This window comes from Bos indicus, chromosome 6 (genome assembly GCF_029378745.1).
Source record: "Bos indicus isolate NIAB-ARS_2022 breed Sahiwal x Tharparkar chromosome 6, NIAB-ARS_B.indTharparkar_mat_pri_1.0, whole genome shotgun sequence".
NCBI lineage: Eukaryota > Metazoa > Chordata > Mammalia > Artiodactyla > Bovidae > Bos > Bos indicus.
This window is the reverse complement of record NC_091765.1, coordinates 60,361,452-60,387,716: the sequence shown is the minus strand read 5'-3', so window position 1 is coordinate 60,387,716 and position 26,265 is coordinate 60,361,452. Positions and strand designations below refer to the sequence as shown.

The 26,265-nt window shown below is 39.4% G+C and overlaps 1 protein-coding gene across 4 annotated transcripts in view; it reads right to left on the bottom strand.

The window, feature by feature from the left end:
* Positions 1–18,767, bottom strand: part of NSUN7 (NOP2/Sun RNA methyltransferase family member 7) — a 47,554-nt gene extending 28,787 nt beyond the window's left edge. For 2 of the 4 annotated variants that reach the window (XM_019962634.2, XM_070791351.1), the window contains exons 1-4: positions 18,367–18,766; positions 17,673–18,071; positions 5,985–6,043; positions 5,473–5,603 (exon numbers count right to left, since the gene is read on the bottom strand). In XM_019962634.2, coding sequence (XP_019818193.2) covers positions 5,473–5,603; positions 5,985–6,043; positions 17,673–17,982 — 500 coding nt within the window. In that variant the 5' untranslated portion in view covers positions 17,983–18,071; positions 18,367–18,766. Of the gene's footprint in view, positions 1–5,472; positions 5,604–5,984; positions 6,044–17,672; positions 18,072–18,315 lie in introns of all 4 variants that reach the window. The other 2 variants (XM_070791350.1, XM_019962635.2) reach the window with 2 other exon arrangements.
* Between the last annotated feature and the right edge of the window lie 7,498 nt (positions 18,768–26,265).

The window sequence follows — 26,265 nt, the reverse complement described above, 5'->3', positions numbered from 1 at the left end:
TATCGGTTTTCTGCGTTAACCAAGGAATATCATCCTCTTTCTCTCTCCCTTTTACTTTCTTATCATCAACTCCGGACCACCAGGTTCCAGTCCATTAAAGGACCTCAACACAGGATGTAGTTAGCAGAAGCATAAGCACATCAACATCCTTCCTGCAAGTCTCACTGTGCAATTCTTTGATGAGATACTTTATAATAAAATTTTTCTTTTGCCTAATCTAGTTTGAGTTGGACTCCTGTCTGGTTGTCAAAAAGGAATCCTACCTAGTACACCATTTTCTCTAAGTTTATTTTTTAAAAGAAATGGGTTTTATTCCTTTTTAGCTTAAAATTGTCAGAAATTTTATATACAAAGAACAAATGATCTCAAGGGGATTTTTGTTTTGTTTTTTGTTGGTGGTGGTGGTGGGTTTTGTCTTTGTTTTTTTGCTGTGCCACATGGCTTGTGGGATTTTAGTTCCCCAACCAGGAACTGAACTCAGGCCTTCCACAGTAAAAGCACTGAGTCCTAACCACTAGACCACCAGGGAATTCTCAAAATATCTCAAGTTTTGAAGTGCCATTAGTAATGCCTAACACAAAAGAAATGTGGCTCTCTTTAAATACAAATTATATTCTTAATGCCAAAAGATAATCTTCAGTGAACTGCTTTAATTTCCTATAGAAATAAAAAAAAATCAGACATTATACTGAGCACTGTTTCACAATATTCACTAAGTAAGTCAAATGGGCTAAGAGTTTCTAAAGAAGGGGTGGAAAGAATATAAGAGATAGAACCCCATGAACAAGTGTTCAGAAGCATTTTGGCAAATGAAAAACTCTAAAGCATTATGTGAATGAGAAAATTGGGAATAGAAGAAAAGGAGTATCTAAGCAAATGTGATTTATCCCCCAAATCCATGAATGTTAAAAATGGTTTTAAAATTCATGAATCATTCCAGGTAAATAACCTTACCACATTAATAAAATCAAGAAGAAAAATGATCATATCCAAACTCTGGTCTCTGTTTTCTTAATTTTAGTAAGACTACAGTTTTCTCTACAGATCATCCTTCCTGCACTGCAGTTGGAAAGTACCTGTAAGCATAAAGCCAGGACTATTCTAGGGCTCACCTCATTTGTTTTCATTTTCTCAAGGATTAAATTTCTGTGCTGCTTTTTGTCTAATGTCCAAAATCTTTGTCTCATATATTTTGTCCATCTAGTTATTTATAGGGGCTTCCCAGGTGGCCGCTAGTGGTAAAGAACATGCCTGCCAATGCAGGAGATGTCAGAGATGTGGGTTCAACCCCTGGGTCTGGAAGATCCTCTGGAGAAGGAAATGGCAACCCGCTTCAGTATTCTTGCCTGGAGAATGCCATGGACAGAGGAGCCTGACAGGCTACAGTCCATAGGGTTGCAAAGAGTTGGATACAACTGAAGCAACTTAGCATGCACAGTTAGTTATTTATAGGAGGAATGAATAAGTTTGATCCAAGACACTCTGTGATTAAAGTGATTTTTAAAAGATCACTTTATTTATGGAAGAGATTGTGAAAAAGGAAGAGTTACAGGCAGGGAATGAAGAAGCTATTGCAGTAGTCCAAGTGACAGATTATAAATGGCTTGGGTTTGGATAGTAGGAGTGGAAATGGAAACAAGTAGACACATTCAGCATATGGCTTCCACCTGGAGTTACAGAACTTAATGTAATAGGTATGGCAGAGGCACTGGGGAGGGCAGGAAAGAAGAATCAAGGATAATATCTAAGAAGCTGGTGGTGCCTTGACTGTAACAGGATAGTTTTGGGTGATTTGGGAGGAAGGGCTACTCAGTTTTTCCTCTCCTGTTGCTTCTCCAGTCTTTCACTGCCCATTTTCTAATTTCACTGTGCCTTTTCTAGTTTTGCCTCACCAAAGTCCAACAAATTATTTGGCAGAATCAGATTCTTGGGCTAGTATGAGGCATGCAGAGAAAGAAAGGAAGAAGCTGTGGTCTCTTTTATTTAATCCGGTCTCACTGTTTCAAAGATAGTTGCATTTGTACAAGAAATGAGTTCTTAAAGCCCTTGCATATATCAAAAAGATAGGGCTTCCTTGGTAGCTCAGCAGTAAAGAACCTGCCTGCCAATGCAGGAGACACAGGTTCATCCCTGAACTGGGAAGATCCCACATGCCACAGGACAACTAAACCCACATACCACAACTGTTGAGCCTGTGCTCTAGAGCTCAAGAACTGCAATTACTGAGCCCATGAGCCACAACTACTGAAGCCTGAGCACCCTAGAGCCTGTGCTCCACAACAAGAGAAGCCACCACGATAAGCCATCAACATGAGAAGCCCACGAACGGCAACTGAAGAGTAGCCCACACAGCAACAAAGACCCAGTGCAGCCAAAAATAATAAACAAATGAATGATAATAGGTTCACCTTGGATTCTATCCCTAGAGCCATGAACAAATGAAGAAAAAGATACCAGTTGGTATACAGAGTGATAAAACACAAGGATCTCTGGTAGAGACAACAACAAAGATCAAACACAATTTTTATAAGGAGAAAATGATTCTCATTCAGTTTCTTGTTAAATAACTGCTTCTTTTTCTATCACCTCTTAAAATTAGTCTTCATCGTCTTGGTAGAAACATACTAAGGTATACTTTAAGCTTAACATGATTCTACTGCCCTGGGGACAATACTGCCCAGCCCCAAGGCCCAGATGATCTATAGAGGTTGGCCTCCAACATTCTGAGTTCAGAATTCTACTCCATTAGCTATGGAGGACTGGCCCAAGGGAATGCACTTGACCCATGAGGAGCCAATCAAATTCCCTGGAAGGGGGTAGAATTTAGAACTGGGTGTAGAGATAATAAATTAATCTAAGTGAAGAAACTAACATACAAGTATAACAAGTAAGCTTAAGACCTGGGGTGCAGCAGTAAGGCTTTTTCCTTGTAGGCTAGAAACAGAGAAGGCAGATCAGGAGAGAAAAGGAGAATGAAGCAGATATTAAGAGAGAAGCAGAAATAAAAAGGTAAAGAGACAAAGAAAATCCTGACATCTTTCCAGTTCCTGATTTCATCCTCTTCCTGAGTCTTTGAATTGCATAAGATATTCCAGGATCTATTTAAGAACATTTTCCATTTTTGCTCACGCTAACTGAAAATAGCTTCTATTACTTGAAAGCTGCGATTATTGATTAGAACCTTCTAGGTTATCTTTATACATGTATTTTCTTAGCATTATCTTTCTCATTGTACATGGATTTTCTCAATGTTATCCTTATACCAGTATATTACACTACTATTCTCTTCAATTTAACCACTAAATACACTCACTTATCCTATAACATATTATGAACTGAGCATAGCATGAATTGGATATAAAATAACTTATTAATGTGGGAGTAAGATCTGTATTATATGAAGCCCGATTGGTTCGGGTAGTTTCTGTTGCACTGACAGGAATGTAACCAGATAACCTCCTCCAGGCAAGAGGCAGCACAGTATATATTACAGGGAAAAGTAAAAATCTGAGGAATCAGGAACCTTAGACAATAATATCTTCTGGCTCTTCTGGCCTCGTGAGCCATGGTCTTTGCTTGTCCTATTTCCTACCTGCCTCGCTAGCATTCTCAGCTAAGAATCTGCTGCTGCTGAAACCGCAGTCTGGTCTTTCTTACTTGGTTAGAGCTCTGTGGCTTTCCTGGCTGCTTTAGCCTAACCTCAGCTCTCATTACGCACACTAAGTTGAGATTTCCATGAAAATCTCCTTAGTCCTAAGTCAAATGGAAACTGAAAGCAGTTCAGGAAAGCTGAAACTCAGAGCTTGTCCCAAAGCACATTGCCCCACCACTTTTTCTCCAATGTATCTGCACCCATCCTGGGTACCCATCCTCAGAGGCAGGTTGCCTAGTAGTGGTATGGGGAGGTGAAGTGGTTGCCCAGGAACCTATGTAGTAAACAGGAGCAAGATCCTTGCTTATCTAAGGTACATACATTCAATTGCTTTTGCTTTTCTGCATCCCCAAATTTCTCATGGCTACAACTGACATAGTACTATGTCATATCTGTCATCGTCTAGCATATTTTACCCAAGATTCACTATCTTAAGTAGAAGGAAAAGTAGCATATAAATGGTTAAATCTTGAGCCCTGAAGTGAAAGTGAAAGAGTTAGTCACTCAGTCATGCCTGACTCTTTGGGACCCTGTGGACTGTAGCCCACCAGGCTCCTCTGTCCTTGGGATTCTCCAGACAAGAATACTGGAGTGGACTGCCATTCCCTTCTCCAGAGGATCTTCCTGACCCATGGATTGAACCTGGGTCTCCTGCACTGCAGGCAGATTCTTTACCATTTGAGCTATAGGGAAGTTCTCTAGAGTTAGCCTTCCTGAATTTGAATTCTGGCACTTCTCTTTCTAGCTCTATGACATTAGACAGGTTACTTTAACATGTCTGTGCTTCAGTTTTCCTCTGTGTAAAAATACAGGTTGATAACAATATTCACTTCGAAGAATTGTTATGTAAAGAGCTTCTTGTAATAGTGATTGATACATATTAAGTGCTCCTCAATAAAGGTAAGTTATTACTATAACTCCATTCAGTGACTCTTTTGGTCTCAACCTTCAAAATGAAACTGAGTTTTCCATAACAATATAAAATGAGATATGACAACTGTTTCAGATTATTCACCAGGGAAACGTGTTCCTACAGGATTGCTGTTGTTTGCTATGTTGTGCTTTCTATTAAGGCTTAAGAGTATAGAGGACTTCCCTGCTGGTCCAGTGAAGACACTGCGTTTCCACAGTAGGGGGCATGGGTTCCATCCCTGGTTGGGGAACTAGGATCCTGCAGCCCTAACAATGGTAGCATTTAATGAATGACCATCTACTATCATCTACTATGCGCCTGGCTCCTAGCTCAGCATTTTACACACATTACTCTAATTAGTTCTCCCAACCACCTTTTTAGGTAGGTGCTATTACTGTTCTCATGCTAGGCTTCTGCTGATACTTAGGGTAAAAGGAAAACAAATTTTAAATATGTTAGTTTTCCTCTTAACTACTGACATTAAGTTGTAAAAGCTGTAGATTCTTTTTTCAATTTGGCTAAGTGGTGGGTTCTTATCTAATTGGAATTTTCTTGTTTGATACATGTTAGTTTAAGAGCTGTAAACAAAGCCAAGTAAATAAATAATAGCTGTTTCAAATGAAGTGTAAGTTATGTATGTGCTAAAAATTGTCAGGAATTTTTCATGATTTTCCAAATACTTACAAATTGGATCTTACAATTCAAGCTTTCAAAACAACTTGAATTTAAGTAATATATTTACTTTGTTCAAGATCTTTTTTTAAAGGAACTCAAGAAACTTATGAACTTTTATATTTTTTCTCTATAAAATTTTAACACTTATCCACACATTATATTGTATACTATTTCACCAGTGAAACACTAATAATGAATTCATATAAAACATCCTTTTAACCTTTATAGTTACCTGTTAAGAAGGTTCTCCACTTCTAGAACTTCTGCTATAGACTCTTCATTACCAGAAAGAAGACGAGCTTGAAATTTTCTGTCTTGGAAATCATATAGCATCACAATGATAAGACTGTTCAAATGATCTGGCTACCAAGGGGAAACACAGAGAAGGAATAGCATACAAATAACATCTAACAGCAATATTTCCCATTCCATTATTTTTCAAGCGAGCAGGAGTATGACTATTTTCACATCATCTGATTAAACTGGGAGATAGAAAAGGACTGCAAACTAGAAAAAAAATTCAGTAAAAAATAAAACTTTCAAAAAGGACAATTTCTGGCATGTTCATCAAAATGAAAGGAGTACAATCTATATTAGAAACTTGGAAGTAGGAAAGAGTTACGGCTGTGTTTTGAAGAGGTCTTAGCATTAAACAAACTAGGTATTTAAATCCCAAGGCTTATTTTTAGTGCTTTCTAAATAACACTCACGTGACAGCTAATTATATAAAAGTTATACACTTACTATTGTGGTACTTGGGAAGATATAGCTGTCTATTAATATAGTTTCCAAAATATCTTGATCTGTAAAACAAAGAAAATGTCTGTTATGAAAACACCAAAGCTGAAAATGAAAACTTTGGAATCAAAATACACTTTAGCCAATACTGCAAAATACTTTTACTTTCAAAATATACCTTAATTCTTGATAAAGACCCAAATTACAATGGCATAATGAAATATTTGTAATCTTTATGAATCCCAGACCCCTGTGACCCAGGCTCCACATGGTGGTGGTGTTGTTTATTGTCTACTTGCTAAGTTGTGTCCTACTCTTTGCAACCCCATAGACTGTAGCCCACCAGGCTCCTCGGTCCATGGGATTTCCCTGGGCAAGAATACTGGAGTGGGTTGGCATGCCCTCCTCCAGAGGATATCCCAGATGAGGGATCGAACTCACATCTCCTGCATTGGTAAGTAGATTCTTTACCACTGAGCCACCAGGAAAGCCCAGGCTCCACATGGAATCATCATGGAAGTCAAAGGAGCATTATCTGAATAGCTGAGGTAGTAATAAAGGAATCTCAATCTTTAATTTATATCCTTGAAAAACATTAAAGAAGATCTAATTAATAATGTCTTATCCTTTTACATACTGTTGAATTCAATTTGCTAACATTTTATTTAGGATTTTTGTTCTATGTTTATGTTCATGAAGGATATTGGTCTATAATTTTCTCTTCATAATATCTTTGTCAATGTTGGTATCCGGGTTATGTTGGCCTTATAAAATTTGTGGGATATATCCCCTCTTCTTCTAGTCTCTGGAATAATTTGCACTAAATTGGTGTTATTTCTTATTTAAATATTTGATAAAACTCACTAGTGAAGACACTGATAACATTTAATCTAAGACCCAAATGACAAGGAGTTACCCATGTAAAGGTCCAGGATGAGACAGCAACCTGGTCACAGGGATAATTACAAAGGTAATAAGTAAAAACATATGGACATATTTTGAAACCTCCACAGGGCAGATGAGTGCTCCATTTGTTATAATGACTTAACTATATATACACATCATATAACAAATGCTTTAATCAGTTAACAGAAAGCTAGGATAGCTTCAATTCATCAACATTTGTGGAACACCTCCTACATACACAGTACACATTGAATTTCAGTTTTTATCTAGGGGATGGGAAAACTAATAAGAAGCGACAAACTTGGGAGAACAGACTCCAATTTTCACAGGAAATCTTTCAGGTATCATATCCATGTTTTAGTCACCAATTATGGCTGTATTGTACAAGGCAATATCCCCATTTCACTTATAAGGAAAATGAAGTTTATAGTTTCACACTCTTAGTACTTGCAAACCGAATCCTATCTAATTCATAGTTTCTCAGCATGAGTCCCAATTTTTGTCATAGAAAATACAGTCATCATAAGAATGAAGGCCTGCTAGGACAGGAGACCTGCATAGGCTTTAGAACTTTGAGCAGTGGAGTTACTGGACTCCTAAAAAATATGAGAGGCAGAATGAAGGAAAAGAAGACAGAACATTTGTTTTGCCAACACTGCATTTTTTCCTTAGAGCTCTTGTCAATTGCGCAGAATGCACTGCCTTTATGTATCTACAGTTTAAAGAATTTTCTCACACAGCAATATGAACATTAATTATGTATACTCTTTGTGTGGGCCGTGCATGTGGCATCTTAGTTCCCTGACCAGGGATCAAACAGATGCCCCCTGTATTGGAAGCACAGAATCTTAAACACTGGATCACCAGGTAAGTCCCTAATAATGTGTATTTTAGATAGTGCTTTCTATGTGATACACATTGTTCTAAAATGCTTTCTATATATTAATTCATTTAACCCTCTCAAACAATCCTATGAATTAGGTACCATCATTATCCCCGTTTTATAGATTAGGAAATGAGGCACAGGATGGTCAAGTAATATGTTCAGGGTCACACAGCAAGCGGCAGATCACAGAGTCAAACCCAGGCAGTCTGATACCCAAATGCATTCTCTTCACATTATGCTGCCTTTCCTGTACTTACTCTTACAACACACCACACTGGCTAAATAAAACACACTGCTAACAACTGAGTTATCAGGACTTTTTGAAGATTGCAAAATTTACCTATCCTAGTTCAGCACAATAGCTCCAATTATCCCTCATCTCCCACTAATTCGAAACTCTTCTCTTTAGTCTCTTGAAGGGAACTCAATCCTCATTCCTCATGTTTCCAATGTAGAAGGCCTTCCCTAGAGAAACACTCCTAGATTCTCTCCCTACCTACTCATCACTCTACATGAAACGAAAATTGAGTTTATTTAGTGAGTGAAATTGGAAGAAAGAATGGGGCATATCTTACTCCCTACCCCTTCCACTCTTTGTCTGCCAGTGTTTCTGCAGAAGGTGGGCATGCATTCCAGACTGCTCTCTGCCATGTGCCTTGTGAGTTGGGTGGAGGGACTTGCATTTCTTCAGCTGTGTCTGGATTAGATGGAAAGTTCTAGTTCTACTTCTGAAGTATTTCACAAGCCTGCCTTGACTGACGATCTAAAGCCATGTCCCTGAACATTTTTTTTCTCTCTACTGGTTACAAACTCAGGTGTAAGAAAGTACAAGCTAGTTGCTCAATCATGTCCAACTCTTTGCAATCCTATAGACTGTAGCCCACCAGGCTCCTCTGTCCATGGAATTCTCCAGGCAAGAGTCCTGGAGTGGGTTGCCATTTCCTTCTGCAGGGAATCTTCCCGACCCAGGGACTGAACCCAGGTCTCTTGAATTGCAGGCAGGTTCTTCACCATTTGAGCCACCAGGGAAGCCCCAGGTGTAAGAGGGGTGCTATTTATAGGACCCCTAAAACTCACACAGTCTGTCTGATCATCCCTCCCATCCTGGAAGAAAGATGGAAGATGTTTCTTCTTTTGACTTTCCCCTAGGTTCTCCTTCTCTATTTTTATTATGTGTTCATAGTGTTTCCTTCAGTGATCCACTTTATATAATTCACTTCTAAAACTTACATTTCAAGAATGCCAAGGCTGAAAGGGAATAAGATGGTAGAGTAGAAAGATGTGGATCTCACCTCTCCCCATAAACACACTGAAATAACTTCTATATGTGGAACAATTCTCACAGAAAACTAACTGGAAACTGGCAGAAGAACTGCTATACAACCAAGTTAGCAAGAAAGAGCTCTACGTAAGTGACTTGGAAGATAGAATAATGGAAATCACTAAATGAGAAGAGCAGACAGAAAAACAATGAAAGAACAAATGCAACATATGAGATCTATGAGATGATTTCAGACATGACAACTGACACATAATAGGTGTTACAGAAAGAAAAGAGAACAAGAATTGAAAGTGTATTTGAAGAAGCTATGGATGAAAACTTCCAAAACCTAAAGAAGAAAACAGATACCAAGTACAAGAAGGACAGAAGGTCCCAAACAAGATGAACCCAAAGATACCCATACCAAGACATACCATAATTAAAATGATGAATTTATTTTATCTTATTTGGCCATGCCACACAGCTTGCATGATCTCAGTTCCCCAACCAGAGATCAAACCCAGGCCACAGCAGTAAAAGTGCCAAGTCCTAAAAACTCAACTGCCAGGGAATTCCCTAAAACGACAAATTTAAAGATAAAGAAAGGATTCTAAAGGTGGCAAGAGGAAAACAAAGAGTAAGTTATAAGGGAACCCCATTATCACTATCAGTAGATTTCTCTGCAGAAAACTCTGAAGGTCAGAAATGAGTGGCATGATACATTCAAATTGCTGAAAGGGAAAAACCTGCAAGCTAGGATACTCTACCCAGCAAGATTATCATTTAAAATAAAAGAGAAAAAGTTTCTCACAAGAAAAAACTAAAAGAATTCAGCAATATTAAACCTACCCACATTTAGAAAACTTAGATCATGGCATCTGGTCCCATTACTTCATGGGAAATAGATGAGGAAACAGTGTAAACAGTGTCAGACTTTATTTTTGGGGGCTCCAAAATCACTGCAGATGGTGATTGCAGCCATGAAGTTAAAAGACGCTTACTCCTTGGAAGGAAAGTTATGATGAACCTAGATAGCATATTCAAAAACAGAGACATTACTTTGCCAACAAAGGTCCATCTAGTCAAGGCTATGGTTTTTCCAGTAGTCATGTATGGATGTGAGGGTTGGACTGTGAAGAAAGCTGAGCACCAAAGAATTGATGCTTTTGAACTGTGGTGTTGGAGAAGACTCTTGAGAGTCCCTTGGACTGCAAGGAGATCCAACCAGTCCATTCTGAAGGAGATCAGCCCTGGGATTTCTTTGGAAGGAATGATGCTAAAGCTGAAACTTTAGTACTTTGGCCACCTCATGCGAAGAGTTGACTTATTGGAAAAGACTCTGATGCTGGTAGGGATTGGGGGCAGGAGGAGAAGGGGACGACAGAGGATGAGATGGCTGGATGGCATCATGAGTTTGAGTGAACTCTGGGAGTTGGTAATGGACAGGGAGGCCTGGCGTGCTTCAATTCATGGGGTTGCAAAGAGTCGGACACAACTGAGCGACTGAACTGAACTGAAAAGAAATACTGAAGGATATTCTCTAAGAAAAGAAACAAAGTATTTATAGGACAAGGAAAATCACAATAGGAAAGGCAAATACATAAAAGGATTGACGATCACTTCAGTTCAGTTGCTCTGTCATGTCCAACTCTTTGCAACCTCATGGATTGCAGCACACCAGGCTTCCCTGTCCATCACCAACTCCCAAAGCCTACTCAAACTCGTGCCCTCATGTTGGTGATGCCATCCAACTATCTCACCCTCTGTTGTCCCCTTCCCCTCCCGCCTTCAATCTTTCCCAGTATCAGGGTCTTTTCCAATGAGTCAGTTCTTCACATGAGGTGGCCAAAGTATTGGAGTTTCAGCTTCAGCATCAGTCCTTCCAATGAACACCCAGGACTGATCTCCTTTAAGATGGACTGGTTGGATCTCCTTGCAGTCCAAGGGACTCTCAAGAATCTTCTCCAACACCACAGTTCAAAAGCATCAACTCTTCAGTGCTCAGCTTTCTTTGTAGTCCAACTCTCACATCCATACATGACTACTGGAAAAACCATAGCTTTGACTAGACCTTTGTTGGTAAAGTAATGTCTCTGCTTTTTAATATGCTGTCTAGGTTGGTCAAAGCTTTTCTCCCAAGGAGCAAGCATCTTTTAATTTCATGGCTGCAGTCACCATCTGCAGTGATTTTGGAGAATACATAGATTAAAACAGAATCAAAAAATTGTAAAAAAAAAAAAAAAAGTTATAACTACAATTAACAGTAAAAGGATATGCATAACGATGTAAAATAGGACATCAAAATCACAAAATGTGGGTAATGGCAGTATATAGATCTTTTATAGTGTGTTTGAAATTGGATGACTATCATCTTAAAGCCAGGAGATATAGTTTTGAGTTAACATACTTGAGCTCCATGATAACCACAAATCAGAAATATACAACAGTTTATTTTGAAAAGAATATAAAGGAAATCAAGCATACCACAAAAGAAAATTATCAAACCACAAAAGGAAAAAGAAACAAACAAAAGAAACAGAACTATAAGAACTGAAAAGCAAGGATTATATGGCAATTAGTACATACCTATCCATAATTACCTCAAATGTCAATGGACTAATGCTCCAATCAAAAGACACACAGTGGCAGATTGAATGGAAAAACAAAACAAAACCAAGAACCTGCAATATGCTGCCTATATGAGACTCACTTCAGGGTGAAAGACATACACAGACCAAAAGGGAAAAGATAAAAAATAGACAGCTCAAGAAAATGCAAACAATAAGAAAGCAGGGGTAGCCATATTCACATCAGACAAAATAGATTTTAAAACAAAGCCCATAAAGAAAAGCAAAGAAGGGCATTATATAATGATAAAGGGATCAATGCAAGAAGATAACATGCTTGTTAACATAAATGCCTCCAATAGAGAAGCACCTAAATATACATTAAAAAGAAATACTAACAGACATAAAGGGAGAAACTAACAATAATACAATAATAATAGGCCTTAACACTCCATGATGATAATACAATAATAAAGGACCTTAACACCCCACTGACATCAATAGACAGATTATTCAGAGAAAAAACTCAATAAGGCAACAGAGGTTCTAAATGACACAATCATTTGAACTTAACTGATATCTACAAAACACTACATCAAAAAAATCCAGAAGACAGATTCTTTTCAAGGGCACATGGAACATTATCTAGAATAGATCACATACTAAGTCATAAAACAAGACTCAACTAATTTAAAAGGGTAGAAACTATTTCAAGCAGCTTTTCTGACCAAAATTCTATGAAACCAGAAATCAATCACAGGAATAAAAATTGGAAAAAAATGAACATATGGAAACTAAACAACATGCTACTAAAAACCCAATGAGTTCAACAATGAAATCAAGACTTCCCTGATGGTCCAGTTGTTGAGAATCTGCTTCTAGTGCAGGGGGCGTGGGTTCAACCCTTGGTCAGGGAACTAAGATCCCACATGCCATGGAGCAACTAAGGTTTTGAGCCACAACTAGAGAGTCTGTGTGCCACACAAAAGTCCCCCATGATGCAATGAAGATCCCACATGCTGCAACAAAGACCCAACACAGCCAAATAAACAAATCAAAATGTATTCAAATTGGAAGGGAAGCAGTAAAACTGTCACTATTTAGATATACTATGATACTCTACATGGAGAACCCTAAAGTCTTCACACAAAAACTATTACAATTAATAAATGAATTCAGCAAGATAGCCAAATACATAAATCTATTGTAGTTCTTCAGAGAAGGCAATGGCACCCCACTCCAGTAATTTTGCCTGGAAAATCCCATGGACGGAGGAGCCTGGTGGGCTGCAGTCCATGGAGTCGATAGAGTCAGACACGACTGAGCGACTTCACTTTCACTTTTCACTTATATATATACACACACACACACACACACACACACAACAGAATATTACTGTCATAAAAAAGAATGAATGTTACTGCCATTTGCACCAACATGGATGGAACTATAGAACACTATACTTAGTGAAGTCAGATAAAGAAATGCAAATAAGCTATCACTTATATGTAGAATTTAAAAATAATGCAAATGAATCTATATACAAAACTGAAACAGAATCACAGACATAGAAAACAAACTTATGGTTACTAAAGGGCAAAGAAAGGAAAGGAGGGGCAAGTTAGGAATATGGGAGTAACAGGGATTACTACTATAAATAAAATAGATAAGTTACAAAATTCATTGTATAGCATAGGAAACTATATTCAATATCTTGTAATAACCTCTAATTGAATATAATCTGAAAAAATAAGTAACTGAGTAATTTAGCTGTAACCTGAAACTAACAGGATATTGTAAACCAACTATACTTCAATTTTAAAAAGAATAATTATAAATATAGGCACATGGGGTTTTTGTATCTGTGGAAGGAGGGAAATTTGACAACCTTCATTCATGTTGTCAAACATTGTTGCTAGGAGAATTAAGTACTGTCCCTAAGACTTCTTTGAGAAAGGACAATAGAAAGCTTGTACCTGGTCTCTTCTGAACTTTGTCCTGTGTACATTTTTCCAGTGCTGACCTTAATCTTAATCCTTTCACTGTAATAAACTGTAACTATGAATATAACAGCTTTGCTGGGTTCTGTGAGTACTTCTAGTGAATCATTGAACCTGAGGGTGGTCTTAGGGATCCGTGACTACAGTTAGTGATTCCCAAAGCCATAACTCAACCATACATTAAATGTTTGCCAGGTTTTTCACTGACAGGTTACATATTCTGAAATGACCAGATTACTGACATAACCAGTTCCTTGGACTGAGAGGTCACCAATTAGTATATACACCTGAGGAAGCTGGAGAAAGAATTAAGCCAGAAACAAGATCAACAACATTCGGAAAACTAAGATCATGGCAAATAGATGTGAAACAGTGGAAACAGTGGCTGACTTTATTTTGGGGGGCTCCAAAATCACTGCAGATGGTGACTTCAGCCATGAAATTAAGACACTTACTCCTTAGAAGGAATGTTATGACCAACCTAGACAGCATATTAAAAAGCAGAGACATTACTTTGTCAACAAAGGTCCGTCTAATCAAGGCTATGGTTTTTCCAGTAATCATGTATGGATGTAAGAGTTGGACTATAAAGAAAGCTGAGGGCAGAATTGATGCTTTTGAACTGTGGTGTTGGAGAAGACTCTTGAGAGTCCCTTGGACTGCAAGGAGATCCAACCAGTCCATCCTAAAGGATGGAAAAGTCCTGGGTGTTCATTGGAAGGACTGATGTTGAAGCTGAAACTCCAATACTTTAGCCACCTGATGTGAAGAGCTGATTCATTTGATAAGACCCTGATGCTGGGAAAAACTGAGGGCAAGAGGAGAAGGGGACGACAGAGGATGAGATGGTTGGATGACATCACGGACTCAATGGACATGAGTTTGGGTAAACTCCGGGAGTTGGTGATGGACAGAGAGGCCTGGAGTGCTGTGGTTCATGGGGTCACAAGAGTCAGACACAACTGAGCAACTGAACTGAACTTATGATCAATAATTTCAGGAATACCTTCTTCCTCAATTTTTTTTCTTAATGGGTTGTTCATTAATTTATTTTTTAAGAAATCATTTTGCCAGTTTTTCTTCTGTTTTAATATTTGGTAGTTCTTGAAACATCCAGAGATTCTTTGAAAAATAAATTAGCTGCTAATACTCTACTTCTCTGACATAAGTCAAACTTAATAGGAATAAGTTACTCTTCATTACCTTCTTTAGTAGAAAACTGACCTTGCATCTTATTTAGCGGAGTAAGAATAGGGGTTATCATTTCAAAAATCCTTATTCTGAACCCTTTAAACAATTAATCAGAAAAACACACTCTCTGCTTTGAAAGAGCTTATACACAAAGGACATCAACAAAAGGGCAAATAATAAAACTGGAAATCATAAAAAATAAAAAAGATGATCATTACCCAAGCTCTCTTTAGTTTGTGCATTAACCTTTTCAGCTTTACTGCTCCTATAAAACCTTAGGGAAGAAATCCTGAGTTTTCTTTTCTGAACCATGATTCTCTGAACTGTGATTCCTTGAACCTATGCTATATAAGCCAGATGTTGAGTTTATAAAATATTACATGTGAAAATATTGAAAGAACACTGATAATACATAAGACAAAAGTGAAATATATAAAAACCTCCAATATTTTAAAGCAAAATATCAGGCTCTTAATTACCTTGGAAATCCACTACATTTAGGAATTCTAGCTTTATTCCATATGAACATTTGGAAATTATTCAGATGATAATTTAAAGCAAGGTATTATTATCATTAAAAAGAAAATAACAGCTGTACCAAGTAAACAACCAAAACCATCCCATCTTAGAATTTGAACTTATAAAAATGAACATTTCAAGAAAAGTAGGTTTATAAAGGCCTATGATGACAATGAAAGAAAGTGAAAAAGCTGGCTTAAAATTCAACATTCAAAAAACCAAAATCATGGCATCCGGTCCCATCACTTCATGGCAAACAGATGGGGAAACAATGGAAACAGTGACAGGCTTTTTCTTGCCCTCAAAAATCACTGCAGATGGTGACTGCAGTCATGAAATTAAAAGATGCTTGCTCCTTGGAAGAAAAGCTATGACCAACCTAGACAGCATATTAAAAAGCAGAGACATTACTTTGCCAACAAAGGTCCGTCTAGTCAAAACTATGGTTTTTCCAGTAGTCATGTAGGGATGTGAGAGTTGGACCATAAAGAAGGACGAGTGCCGAAGAATTGATGCTTTTGAAGTGTGGTGCTGGAGAAGACTCTTGAGAGCTCCTTGGACTGCAAGGAGATCAAACCAGTCAATCGTAAAAGAAATCAGTCCTGAATACTCACTAGAAGCATTCATGCTAAAGCTAAAGCTCCAATATTTTGGCCACCTGATGTGAAGAACTGACTTACTGGAAAAGACCCTGATGCTGGGAAAGACTGAAGCCAGGAGGAGAAGGGGACAACAGAAGTCAAGATGGTTGGATGGCATCACCGACTCAATGGACATGAGTTTGAGCAGACTCCGGGAGATAGTGAAGGACAGGGAAGCCTGGCATACTGAAGTCCATGGGGCCGCAAAGAGTCAGACACAACTGAGCGATTGAACAACAACAAATGACAGTAATTTATCTAAATGGGATCTGGGTTATTAAAAAATGCCAGTCACAAGACACTTTCATAAAAAGAAATAAAGATTGAGAGAAAGAAAATTATAATCTACCATACACATTACTACAACATGACCATCTAATCAATGGATTAATTTTACAAAGAATAATCTCAGGCTTTTATTATTGATTTCTAAAGGCAATCCACTCCAGTATTCTCGCCTGAAAAATCCCTTGGACAGAGGAGCCTGGCGGGCTATAGACCACAGGGTTACAGAGTTGGACACGACTGAACAATTAAGCACACACAGCACACACAAAGGTAAGATTCAATACTCTATCAGGAAAAAATTGTCTATAATAGAGTTTGGGCATTAATATTAAATATCAATTAATTGACACAGATGCCTAATGTGCATCTCACTGTTGCAAGGAGAAAATCTTCAAATGTTAATTTGACTCGTGATTTAAAGTACCAACACTCTGGATGGTCTTTAAATCTAAGTTTTAAAAAAGAAGAGGAGGGAAGGGATGAAATAGAATCTGAAAGTTTAAACTGGAGGAGGGAAAAATGGCTAAGACAGATTTAAAAAAAAAAAAAAAAAAAGATCACAAGCAGAAAGTAAAGAAATGAAACAGGGAGAAGCTGCTTCTGAACATCACACAAATTTTTCTCTGTGATGACAAATTCCTGGCTTCAGAACTGAGCTACATCATGTCTGTAGACAACCAAAAACACACATTTATAGCTGAGTAATTAATGGGACCTTTTAATTCAGCTGAACAATTGTTAACCAACTCTCAGCAAGGATGTGCAAGGCCCAATAAGTATTAACAGTAAGTAAATGATACATGTAATGCCCTTTCTAGGTGTCTCTTTAGGAAGTTTTATCATTTTAGCCATGCTGGTAATACTCCAAACATTTCTGGAACTTCTTTGGAACTTCTTTTCAGTCAGTATACCAATCAGTACAAACTTTACAGTTTATATTGTATTATAGTTGATGGTTAGTACTAAAACCTGTCTCCAGGCCCTTTGACTGCTCTTATAGTAAAAATATTTGGTTTTGTCCTGGAATCAACTCCATACTCAGAAGTTGATAATTACCCACCATCGAGGAAATCTGAAATATTAACACCTCAAATCCTGGAGGCAGATTAAAAAGGATTTCTACAAAAATTTGGAAGAATAAATTTACAAGCTTCCAAAAGTAAACAAAGAAAATGGCAGTGAATAGGATCATCTTAATTTTGACCCACCTAAGCACAGGGAAATCTACAGTGGAAAACATATCTGACTGAAAGAGATTGTTTTCCTGGAAACTCTCCTTAAAGCCTTGACATCCGCAACTGACCAAAGATATTCAGAAGCCTAAAAACAAAACCTGGGGTATGTGTGTGAGGGTGCGAGGAGGAGGTTCGATGCACCTCAGAAATTCTCTCATTATTCTCTTTTAGTGCTGACTGTCAGAACTGGTACTACTCACACTTAAGTGCACTGAAAGCCAACTCATAGGACAAACGCTGAAAGGATTCATCCTCGGATTCGGTTGAGGACGGCAAGGGCTCATTCCCATACTTTATTAAGGCTTTCTCTGGTGACTTTTCGAGTCTAGTGCCCTGAAAAATGTTCGCTGCCAGAATGTAAACGGAGTCCGGATAGCCAGTTTTTTCGGGTGAACCAGCTGAGCTGTTTTCGCTGCATGCTGGGTCACCTGACAGCGCCAGCGAAGACAGTTGGGAGATTTCCGCGGTTGTTTCTTCCGAAAACTCCAGTTCATTTGCGGAGTTAAACATGTTTGCCCCCCTGACTGTCCTAGGTAACTCAAGCTTGAATTACAATTCAGATGTTCCGGGAAATGGTTTTCCTTGTTCAAGCATCGTTTCTGTGAAAATAAAAGATTATCCCGGTTAAACCACTATTTCCGCAGGACTACACTTGGTGACCCACCTCGTGTGGCCCTAGAGACCCAGCGGTGGCATTCCCTGGCCGCCCCGAGCATCCCTTACTTGGAGCCGGGAAACCTCCACACACAAAGGGAGAGGGGTGGAGACGGCTCCGAATGGCCTCCGAATTACGAGACCTTAACCGAGGCCCGTTTGGGTGCAGAGCTCCCCCAAGAGCCGCACCTGCGGCCCCTCGGGCGCTCCTTTCACTGGCTCCCGTGAGTCCTCCCTTACCCCAGAGGGCGGATGTTCCCCGGGGCTTTGGGAACAGAGACGCGGCCGCAGCACTTCGGGCACCGGTGCCTGGTATCTTACACAGCGCCCTCGGGGGCCCCGGGACTGCTGGGCTGCCGCGGTGGTCCGCGCAGGCAGTTTGGTTCAAATGAGCTTCTCCCACCCGCCGGGGTCGGGGCAGGGGGGTCGCGACCCCCGGCTCTCGCTTCGCTAGGGTTCCTGAGGGGAGGATGCTCCTCAGGGCTTCGCCCGCCCGCACGGTCGTCTTCACGAACGCGGCAGCTGAGCGGGGTAGAGCACGAGGCTGGTGGGCCCGCCGGCTCCGGCCGCGAAAAGGTAGGCCTCCCCTGTCTGCGGCAGTCAGCCTGCCCAGTACCCGGGTCTCCGTGGCAACCAAGGGTGCGACGAGGGGGGAGGGAACGCTGTCAGAGGGCAGTTCCCGCGGGATTTGGCCAGCGCTTCCTTTCTTGAGTTGCTCCTCCTCTCACCCCGGACACCTGTGCCAGCCCCTCCTCAGGTTGGAGGCCCCTCCATAATTGGACTGCGCAGCCCTGAAGATCCTCGACTTCCACAGAGTCACAAGTGACCCTTCTTCTCCAACTTGTCCCCTGTGATCTCCTTGAAAGCAAGAATTTTGTATTGCTGACAACATCCAGTTTAGAGGATTAGCGGGCACGCAGGAAATGTTAAAACAACTCAGTGTAGAACTATTGAAGAAGAAAAAAAACAAGGTAAAAAAAAGACGAATCGACTATTTCCACGCTTTTTGGAACAATAGGTACCACAGATATCACATTAGATAGACCCTTCCAGGACTGACTGTGCTGCGCTTAGTCGTGGTGGACTCTGTGACCCCATGGACTGTAGCCTCCCAGGCTCCTCTGTCCATGGATTTTTCCAGGCTAGAATACTGTACCAGAGTGAGTTGCCATTTCCTTCTCCAGGAGATCTTCCCAATCCAGGGATGGAACCCCTGCCCCGTCTTCCGTTTTCCTAAATTAATTGCAAGCAGATTCTTTACCCTCTGAGCCACGGGTGAAGCCTTCCAGGGCAAGTTGTGTAAAGATCTTTGCCAGCCTCCTTCCCAGGAGCTGCCTGCAAAGAAAGATGTTGCTGAAATGGGCCTACAAACAAGCAAATTCACACCCTTCAAAGTATAGAATGAAACTGGGGATATATATAAGCTTCCCCCAAAGGGTTTTAATATGGCTACTTTAATTTTTGAGTGTCCTGGAGAGAAGTCTGCATCCTAACTCATCAAAGAAAAACCAACTGTGCTCAAGTATTACAGGTAGTGGGAAAATACTTTAATTTCTAGAATAAAAACCAGATGACTGAGATTTAAGTTTATGTGCCTCTTAAGCTTTTTATTGATTGCCTGTTAACCTATCTCCAAAGTGCATGTTCTAAAACTGGAGAAAAAGAAAAGGTTGCTTTTTTCTCTACTGTATACCATTTGTGTTGCTGCTTTGAAACTTCTCCAACAGACTTCAATAGGTCTAATTTTTGAGAGCTTCAATAGCTCTCAAATTTTTCTTACAGTACGATTCAATGAACAAATGCCAATATGAATATATAAAGATCATGTGAAGAATAACATGTATGTACTTCACATTTCTTGCCTGGTTGAAAAAAATCCTAGGTTTTAAAACAAATGGGCATTGGATTGCGCAACTTGACAAATTACGTTTCAAGTTTTAAGTGAAAAAAAATTATGAAATCATTTTAAAAATAAGATTTTATTTTATTGAAAATAAAATAGATGCTAATATCTACTTAAAAGAAAGAAAAATCTGCTAGATACTTGGTCTCCATTTTCTGTATGAAGCAAAAACCAAAGCCTACAAGTTGAATGAAGTTCTTCATTTTGGACTGAGATCAAAGTCATAGGAAAATCTTGCAAGTGCAAGCCCCAAATTCTGCAAGATGTATGGTAAATATACTTGAGTAAATACCTTATTTGCTGCTGGTTGGGAATCTCAAATTTTGTTCATCTTCTTTGTAGAAGTGGTTCAATCTGGAAAAGAAACGTAATTTATGTAACTAAGATCAGTATGGGAGAAGGCAATGGCACCCCACTCCAGTACTCTTGCCTGAAAAATCCCATGGATGGAGGAGCCTGGTGGGCTACAGTCCATGGGGTCACTAAGAGTCGGACACGACTGAGCGACTTCCCTTTCACTTTTCACTTTCCTGCATTGGAGAAGGCAATGGCAACCCACTCCAGTGTTCTTGCCTGGAGAATCCCAGGGACGGGGGAGCCTGGTGGGCTGCCATCTATGGGGTCCCACAGAGTCGGACACGACTGAAGCGACTTAGCAGCAGCAGCAGCAGCAAGATCAGTATGGTCACTCAAGAGATTCTAAATTGTGTTCGCTGGTTCTTTCTCGTGTGTTAAACAGGAAGGGCTAGACTTTGGCATTTGGTTTATTATCTGTGTAACCTTAGGCAAGTCCTTACATCTCTCAGCTTCAGTTTCTAGACCTATAAGGCAGACTGAATAATAATGCTGCCTTTGAGGAGGTTTGTGAGTATTTAGTGGAATGATGTATGTCAAGATTGTCTGGAAAGTAGTAGCTCAATAGTTAGTTCCTCCTTTCCCCCTCTATTGTTAAGAAGGGGAGAATGGATATTGGGGAACTATTAGTAGCAATTTGCTACAAATTTGTTTGCCCTGACCCCATCACCCACCAGTTATTCTCAATGCACCACTCCCATTATTCTCAATGTGGAGTCTCCCCTACTTAATGTTCCCATAATATTTTGTGCATGCATGTATGTGTTCATTCATTCATTTATCAGATATATATTAAATTCTTACCGTGTGCCTCACACTTTCCTCAGTCCTAAAGGTTAAAAAAAATGTATAGAATGATCAGGGACCTTATTCTCAGGAAATTAATGGATATGTATACTTGTATTTTGAGACACTTTATTTTTTATTGTATATATTTATGTGTATCTCTGTATTCCCCACTTCTGCCATCCTTACTTGCATAACCCGGACAATACACACACTCTATAAAATAGTTTTATTGTGTCTTTTAAGTTTTGTTATATCTTTTTATTCCCAGAAAGAGCAAAATATCAGTCTTTCACATGCACAGATTATAAACATGAAGGTGTCTTTAGGGGTCATGGTATATTTTATTATGCATCACACAGTACACAGTATGATCTATGGAAAATGTGAGATAAAAAGCTAGCTATAAACTTTAAAATACTATTGTCTTTCAAAATATAGTTTGATTAGCTCTTGTTTGTTTTTTTTTTTTTAATGATATATCAATGTGACAACTCACTGTATTGAAAACAAGATTTAATGAGAGTCTTTATCCCCAAAGTAAAGCTTAGGCCAACAGTTGTGGGTTAGTGAATTCGTGGTTACTATTTACTCTAATCCTCCCTCCTTACCTTTCCTGGTTTATGGGCTCATTGTGGACTTAAAGTATTGGAGGGGAGGACTAGAGGGAAGCATATCAAATCTCAGTGAGCACTACAAAAGTTACCGGAGAGATAGGTATGTGGATTCAGCTGTTGTGAAAGCACGTATGAAAAAATATAGTCCTTGTTTAAATTGCACTCTGTAATATGATCAGAACATTAAGTCAGAGATGATGTAGGAAATTAAGGGTTAGTTACCTGGAGCTTTCTGCAGAAGGAACTTAAAGGAGTGATTTTCTTTCCCCACAGGGTAGAGTATTTTAAATATTTGTAAATTAACATTCCTTGTATTTGAATCAGAGTAGCTCCTGTATGTTAGTCAAGTAGGTATTCAAAAAACATTTGTTCTATGTCTGCATCTCCTTTGCTGCTCTGCAAATAAATAGGTTTGTCAGTACCATCTTTCTAGATTCCATATATATGCGTTAATATACGATAATTACCCATGGTTGATTCATGTTGATGTATGGCAGAAATCAACACAATATTGTAAAGCAATTATCCTTCAGTTAAAATAAATAAACTAAAAAACAAAACAAAAACACATTTGCTCATTTGCTTCAGTTTGATCTGGGCATAAAAAGTTGTGCTTAGTTCCAGTGCAACTTGTTATAGAAATGTAAAAAGTGTATGAAACAAAGAATTTTAACTTATGTTCTTAAACATCACAGCACAGTTTATCATTATGGCTACTGAGAAATAGTACTACTGATTTTTTTTTGTGTGTGTACAATAATTCTTTCCCTTACTCTTTTTTATTTGACATAGCTATCTAGTGTTCCAGCCTGGACCTAAGCTTTTCCCAACTCTGAACTTTAGAGCTGATAGATATTGAAATAACCCATTCCAGAGGAGGGAGGAGGGATTGATAACCCAAGAAGGCAGGAAACTCACTCTGAGGTAAAGAGCATCAATCCTCTGATGCTGTGTGAGTGTTGATGTGAAGGAATACTTTGCATTATTCAAGTGTTTCCTATCCTAGTCCTTATAGAAACTTGTTTCAAGCAACTTGAAAAGGAAATGCAAAGATCCCTTTGGGCAAATCAAAATATGATCGTGGGTTCTTTACTACAAGACAGTCAAAGATTAACCAGAAGAGCCATAACCGTTTGCAGAGCAGGGGTAGAAATCTTCCTTAATTTGGAAACAGCAGGAGACTGAGATGGAGCAGAGTATTTTGAAGGGTAGGCAAGTGAAAAAGAACAGAAGTCCAATTGAGCAAAAGTGCCATTAGGAATAACTTTGAGATTTAGAATCCAAAAATGACAACAGCAGCTAAGGAGGAGTTTGTTACCTAAGACGCAAGAGGAAAAGAAGATTCGGGAGACTTGTAACCCTAGCCCTTGATTGTTCTTGTGGCTCAAGAGAATCAAGGGTTACAACAGACAGCCATTGTAATAAATTTCCGCCATACAGTAGTTTCCCAGAGTTAGTCATTCAAACACCACATTCATGAATTATTTTTACATATTCATATACTACCAATTATATTACTCAGTGTTTTATTTTAACTCAGAATCATGGCTTTTCTTAAATAGCAAACTTGTACATGGAAAATCATAATCATTTGCCATAAATGAAAATAACCACAACAAAAGCAAAATAACACTATTAAATTCTAGTTAGAAATGGTTGTACCAAAGCTCCAGGCTTGAGGTTGACTGTTCTTGATTAAAAAGGAAAACTGGCTGGGCTTCTTGATGGCTCAGTGGTAAAGAATTTGTCTGCCAATGCAGGAGACAGGGGTTCAATCTCTGATCCAGAAGGATCCCACATGCCACAGAGCAACTAAGCCTATGTGCCTTAATAGAAAGAAAGAGGAGAAAAAGGAAGATGGGCAATGTTAGCAAGGTGTTAAACACCAGTATAAATGACACTTTTCTCCTTGACAGACGGAATAGAAGAGAATTGGATAAAGCAACTTTCTCATTGTATGTTTGTTTTTCAACACTAGGTTGGCATACCACTTCAAATCATTTCCCATACTTGGGGAAATACCATATGAAGAGATTTGAGTTCAAGAATTAGAGAAACAATGCTGTCTGAAATAAGAGGAAGAAAATGCAAGTAATTTGAAATTGATCAAAAAAGAATTAGAAGGATCTAATGGCACAGTGGAAGGTTAAAGCGTCTGCGTGCAATGCAGGAGACCTGGGTTCGATCCCTGGGTCGGGAAGATCCCCTGGAGAAGGAAATGGCAACCCACTCCAGTATTCTTGCCTGGAGAATCCCATGGACAGAGGAACCTCGTGGGCTACGGTCCACGGGGTCGCAAAGAGTCAGACACAACTGAGCAACTTCACTCACTCACTCACAATGGCACAGTGGAAATAGTGTCAGATTTTATTTTTGGGGGCTCCAAAATCACTGCAGATGGTGATTGCAGCCATGAAATTAAAAGACGCTTACTCCTTGGAAGGAAAGTTATGACCAACCTAGATGGCATATTGAAAAGCAGAGACATTACTTTGCCAACAAAGGTCCATCTAGTCAAGGCTATGGTTTTTCCAGTGGTTATGTGTGGATGTGAGAGTTGGACTGTGAAGAAAGCTGAGCACTGAAGAATTGGTGCTTTTGAACTGTGGTGTTGGAGAAGACTCTTGAGAGTCCCTTGGACTGCAAGGAGATCCAACCAGTCCATCTTAAAGGAGATCAATCCTGGGTGTTCACTGGAAGGACTGATGTTGAAGCTGAAACTCCAACACTTTGGCCACCTCATGCGAAGAGTTGACTCATTGGAAAAGACTCTGATGCTAGGAGGGATTGGGGGAAGGAGGAGAAGGGGATAACAGAGGATGAGATGGCTGGATGGCATCACCGACTCGATGGACGTGAGTTTGAGTGAACTCTGGGAGTTGGTGATGGACAGAGAGGCCTGGCATGCTGTGATTCATGGGGTCGCAAAGAGTCGGACACGACTGAGCGACTGAACTGAACTGAATGGCACAGTTGTAGTGGGACTTTGAAACCAGAGTCAGAAGACCTGATTTTTAGTCTTAATGTGTGTGTGTGTTCAGTCACTCAGTCGTGTCCAACTCCTTGCAACCCTGTGGACTGTAGCCCTCCAGACTCCTCTGTCCATGGGATTTTCCAGGCCAAAAATTCTGGAGTAAGTTGCCATTTAGTTGTATGCTGCTACTGCTAAGTCGCTTCAGCTGTGTCCAACTCTGTGCGACCCCATAGATGGCAGCCCACCAGACTCCCCCATCCCTGGGATTCTCAGGCAAGAACACTGGAGTGGGTTGCCATTTCCTTCTCCAATGCATGAAAGTGAAAAGTGAAAGGGAGGTCGCTCAGTCGTGTCCGACTCTTAGCGACCCCATGGACTGCTGCCTACCAGGCTCATCCATCCGTGGGATTTTCCAGGCAAGATTACTGGAGTGGGTTGCCATTGCCTGGGCAAATCTCTTCTTTCTGTATGTTCTTTGACATATTCACATCAAGCTTCCCTGGTGGCTAAGCGGTAAAGAATCTGCCTGCAGGAGCCACAGGAGACACAGGTTCAATCCCTGGGTTGGGAAGATCCCCTGGAGAAGGGCATGGAACCCACTCCAGTATTCTTGCCGGGAGAATCCCATGGCCAGAGGAGCCTGGTGGGCTGCAGTCCATGGGGTCACAAAGAGTTGGACATGACTGAAGCAACTTGGAACGCGTGTATGCTCAAGTCTGTGATTTATTTACTAAGAAAAAAGTGAGTGGGAAAGGATTTAATGAGCCTGAAAAGATTGGCAGTTTATAGGGGAAAAATATTTAAATATCTATTTAATATTTACCTAATATCTATTAAAATATCCATTTAAAAGTTTATTTTGACAAAAAATGCAGAAATGGAAGGATAAAAAAACAAAGATATACAACATATAGAAAACAAATAGAAAAATGGTTGATACAAATTCTACCTAATCTGTATTTACATTAAATATAAAGGGGTTAGTAAGATGGATTTAAAAGTCCCAACTAATGGATTGAAAGTGAAAGGATGGGAAACTATAGCCTTGCAAAATAGAACCAAGAGAGTCTTCAGAGACTGGCTATACTGTTATCAAACAAAATAGACTTTAAGATAACAGTTGTTTCTATAATATGTTTTTCTTAGAAAACATACCTGAATATATCAGTACACTCTGGCATTTGCAAAATGTTAGTAAATTTGTGGCATGTCAAAAAATTCCATTGAATCAGTGATTTCATTGGGAGCATTGGATATGTATTTTGGGTCACAGTACAGCATGTATGAAGTGGTATCAACTAATACATATAAACTACAAGGATATATTATACAACATGGAAAATATAATTAACATTTTATTATAATTATAAATGGAATATTCTTCCCTGATAGCTCAGTTGGTAAAGAATCCACCTGGAATGCAGGAGACCCTGGTTTGATTCCTGGGTCGGGAAGATCCATTGGAGAAGGGATATGCTACCCACTCCAGTATTCCTGAGCTTTCC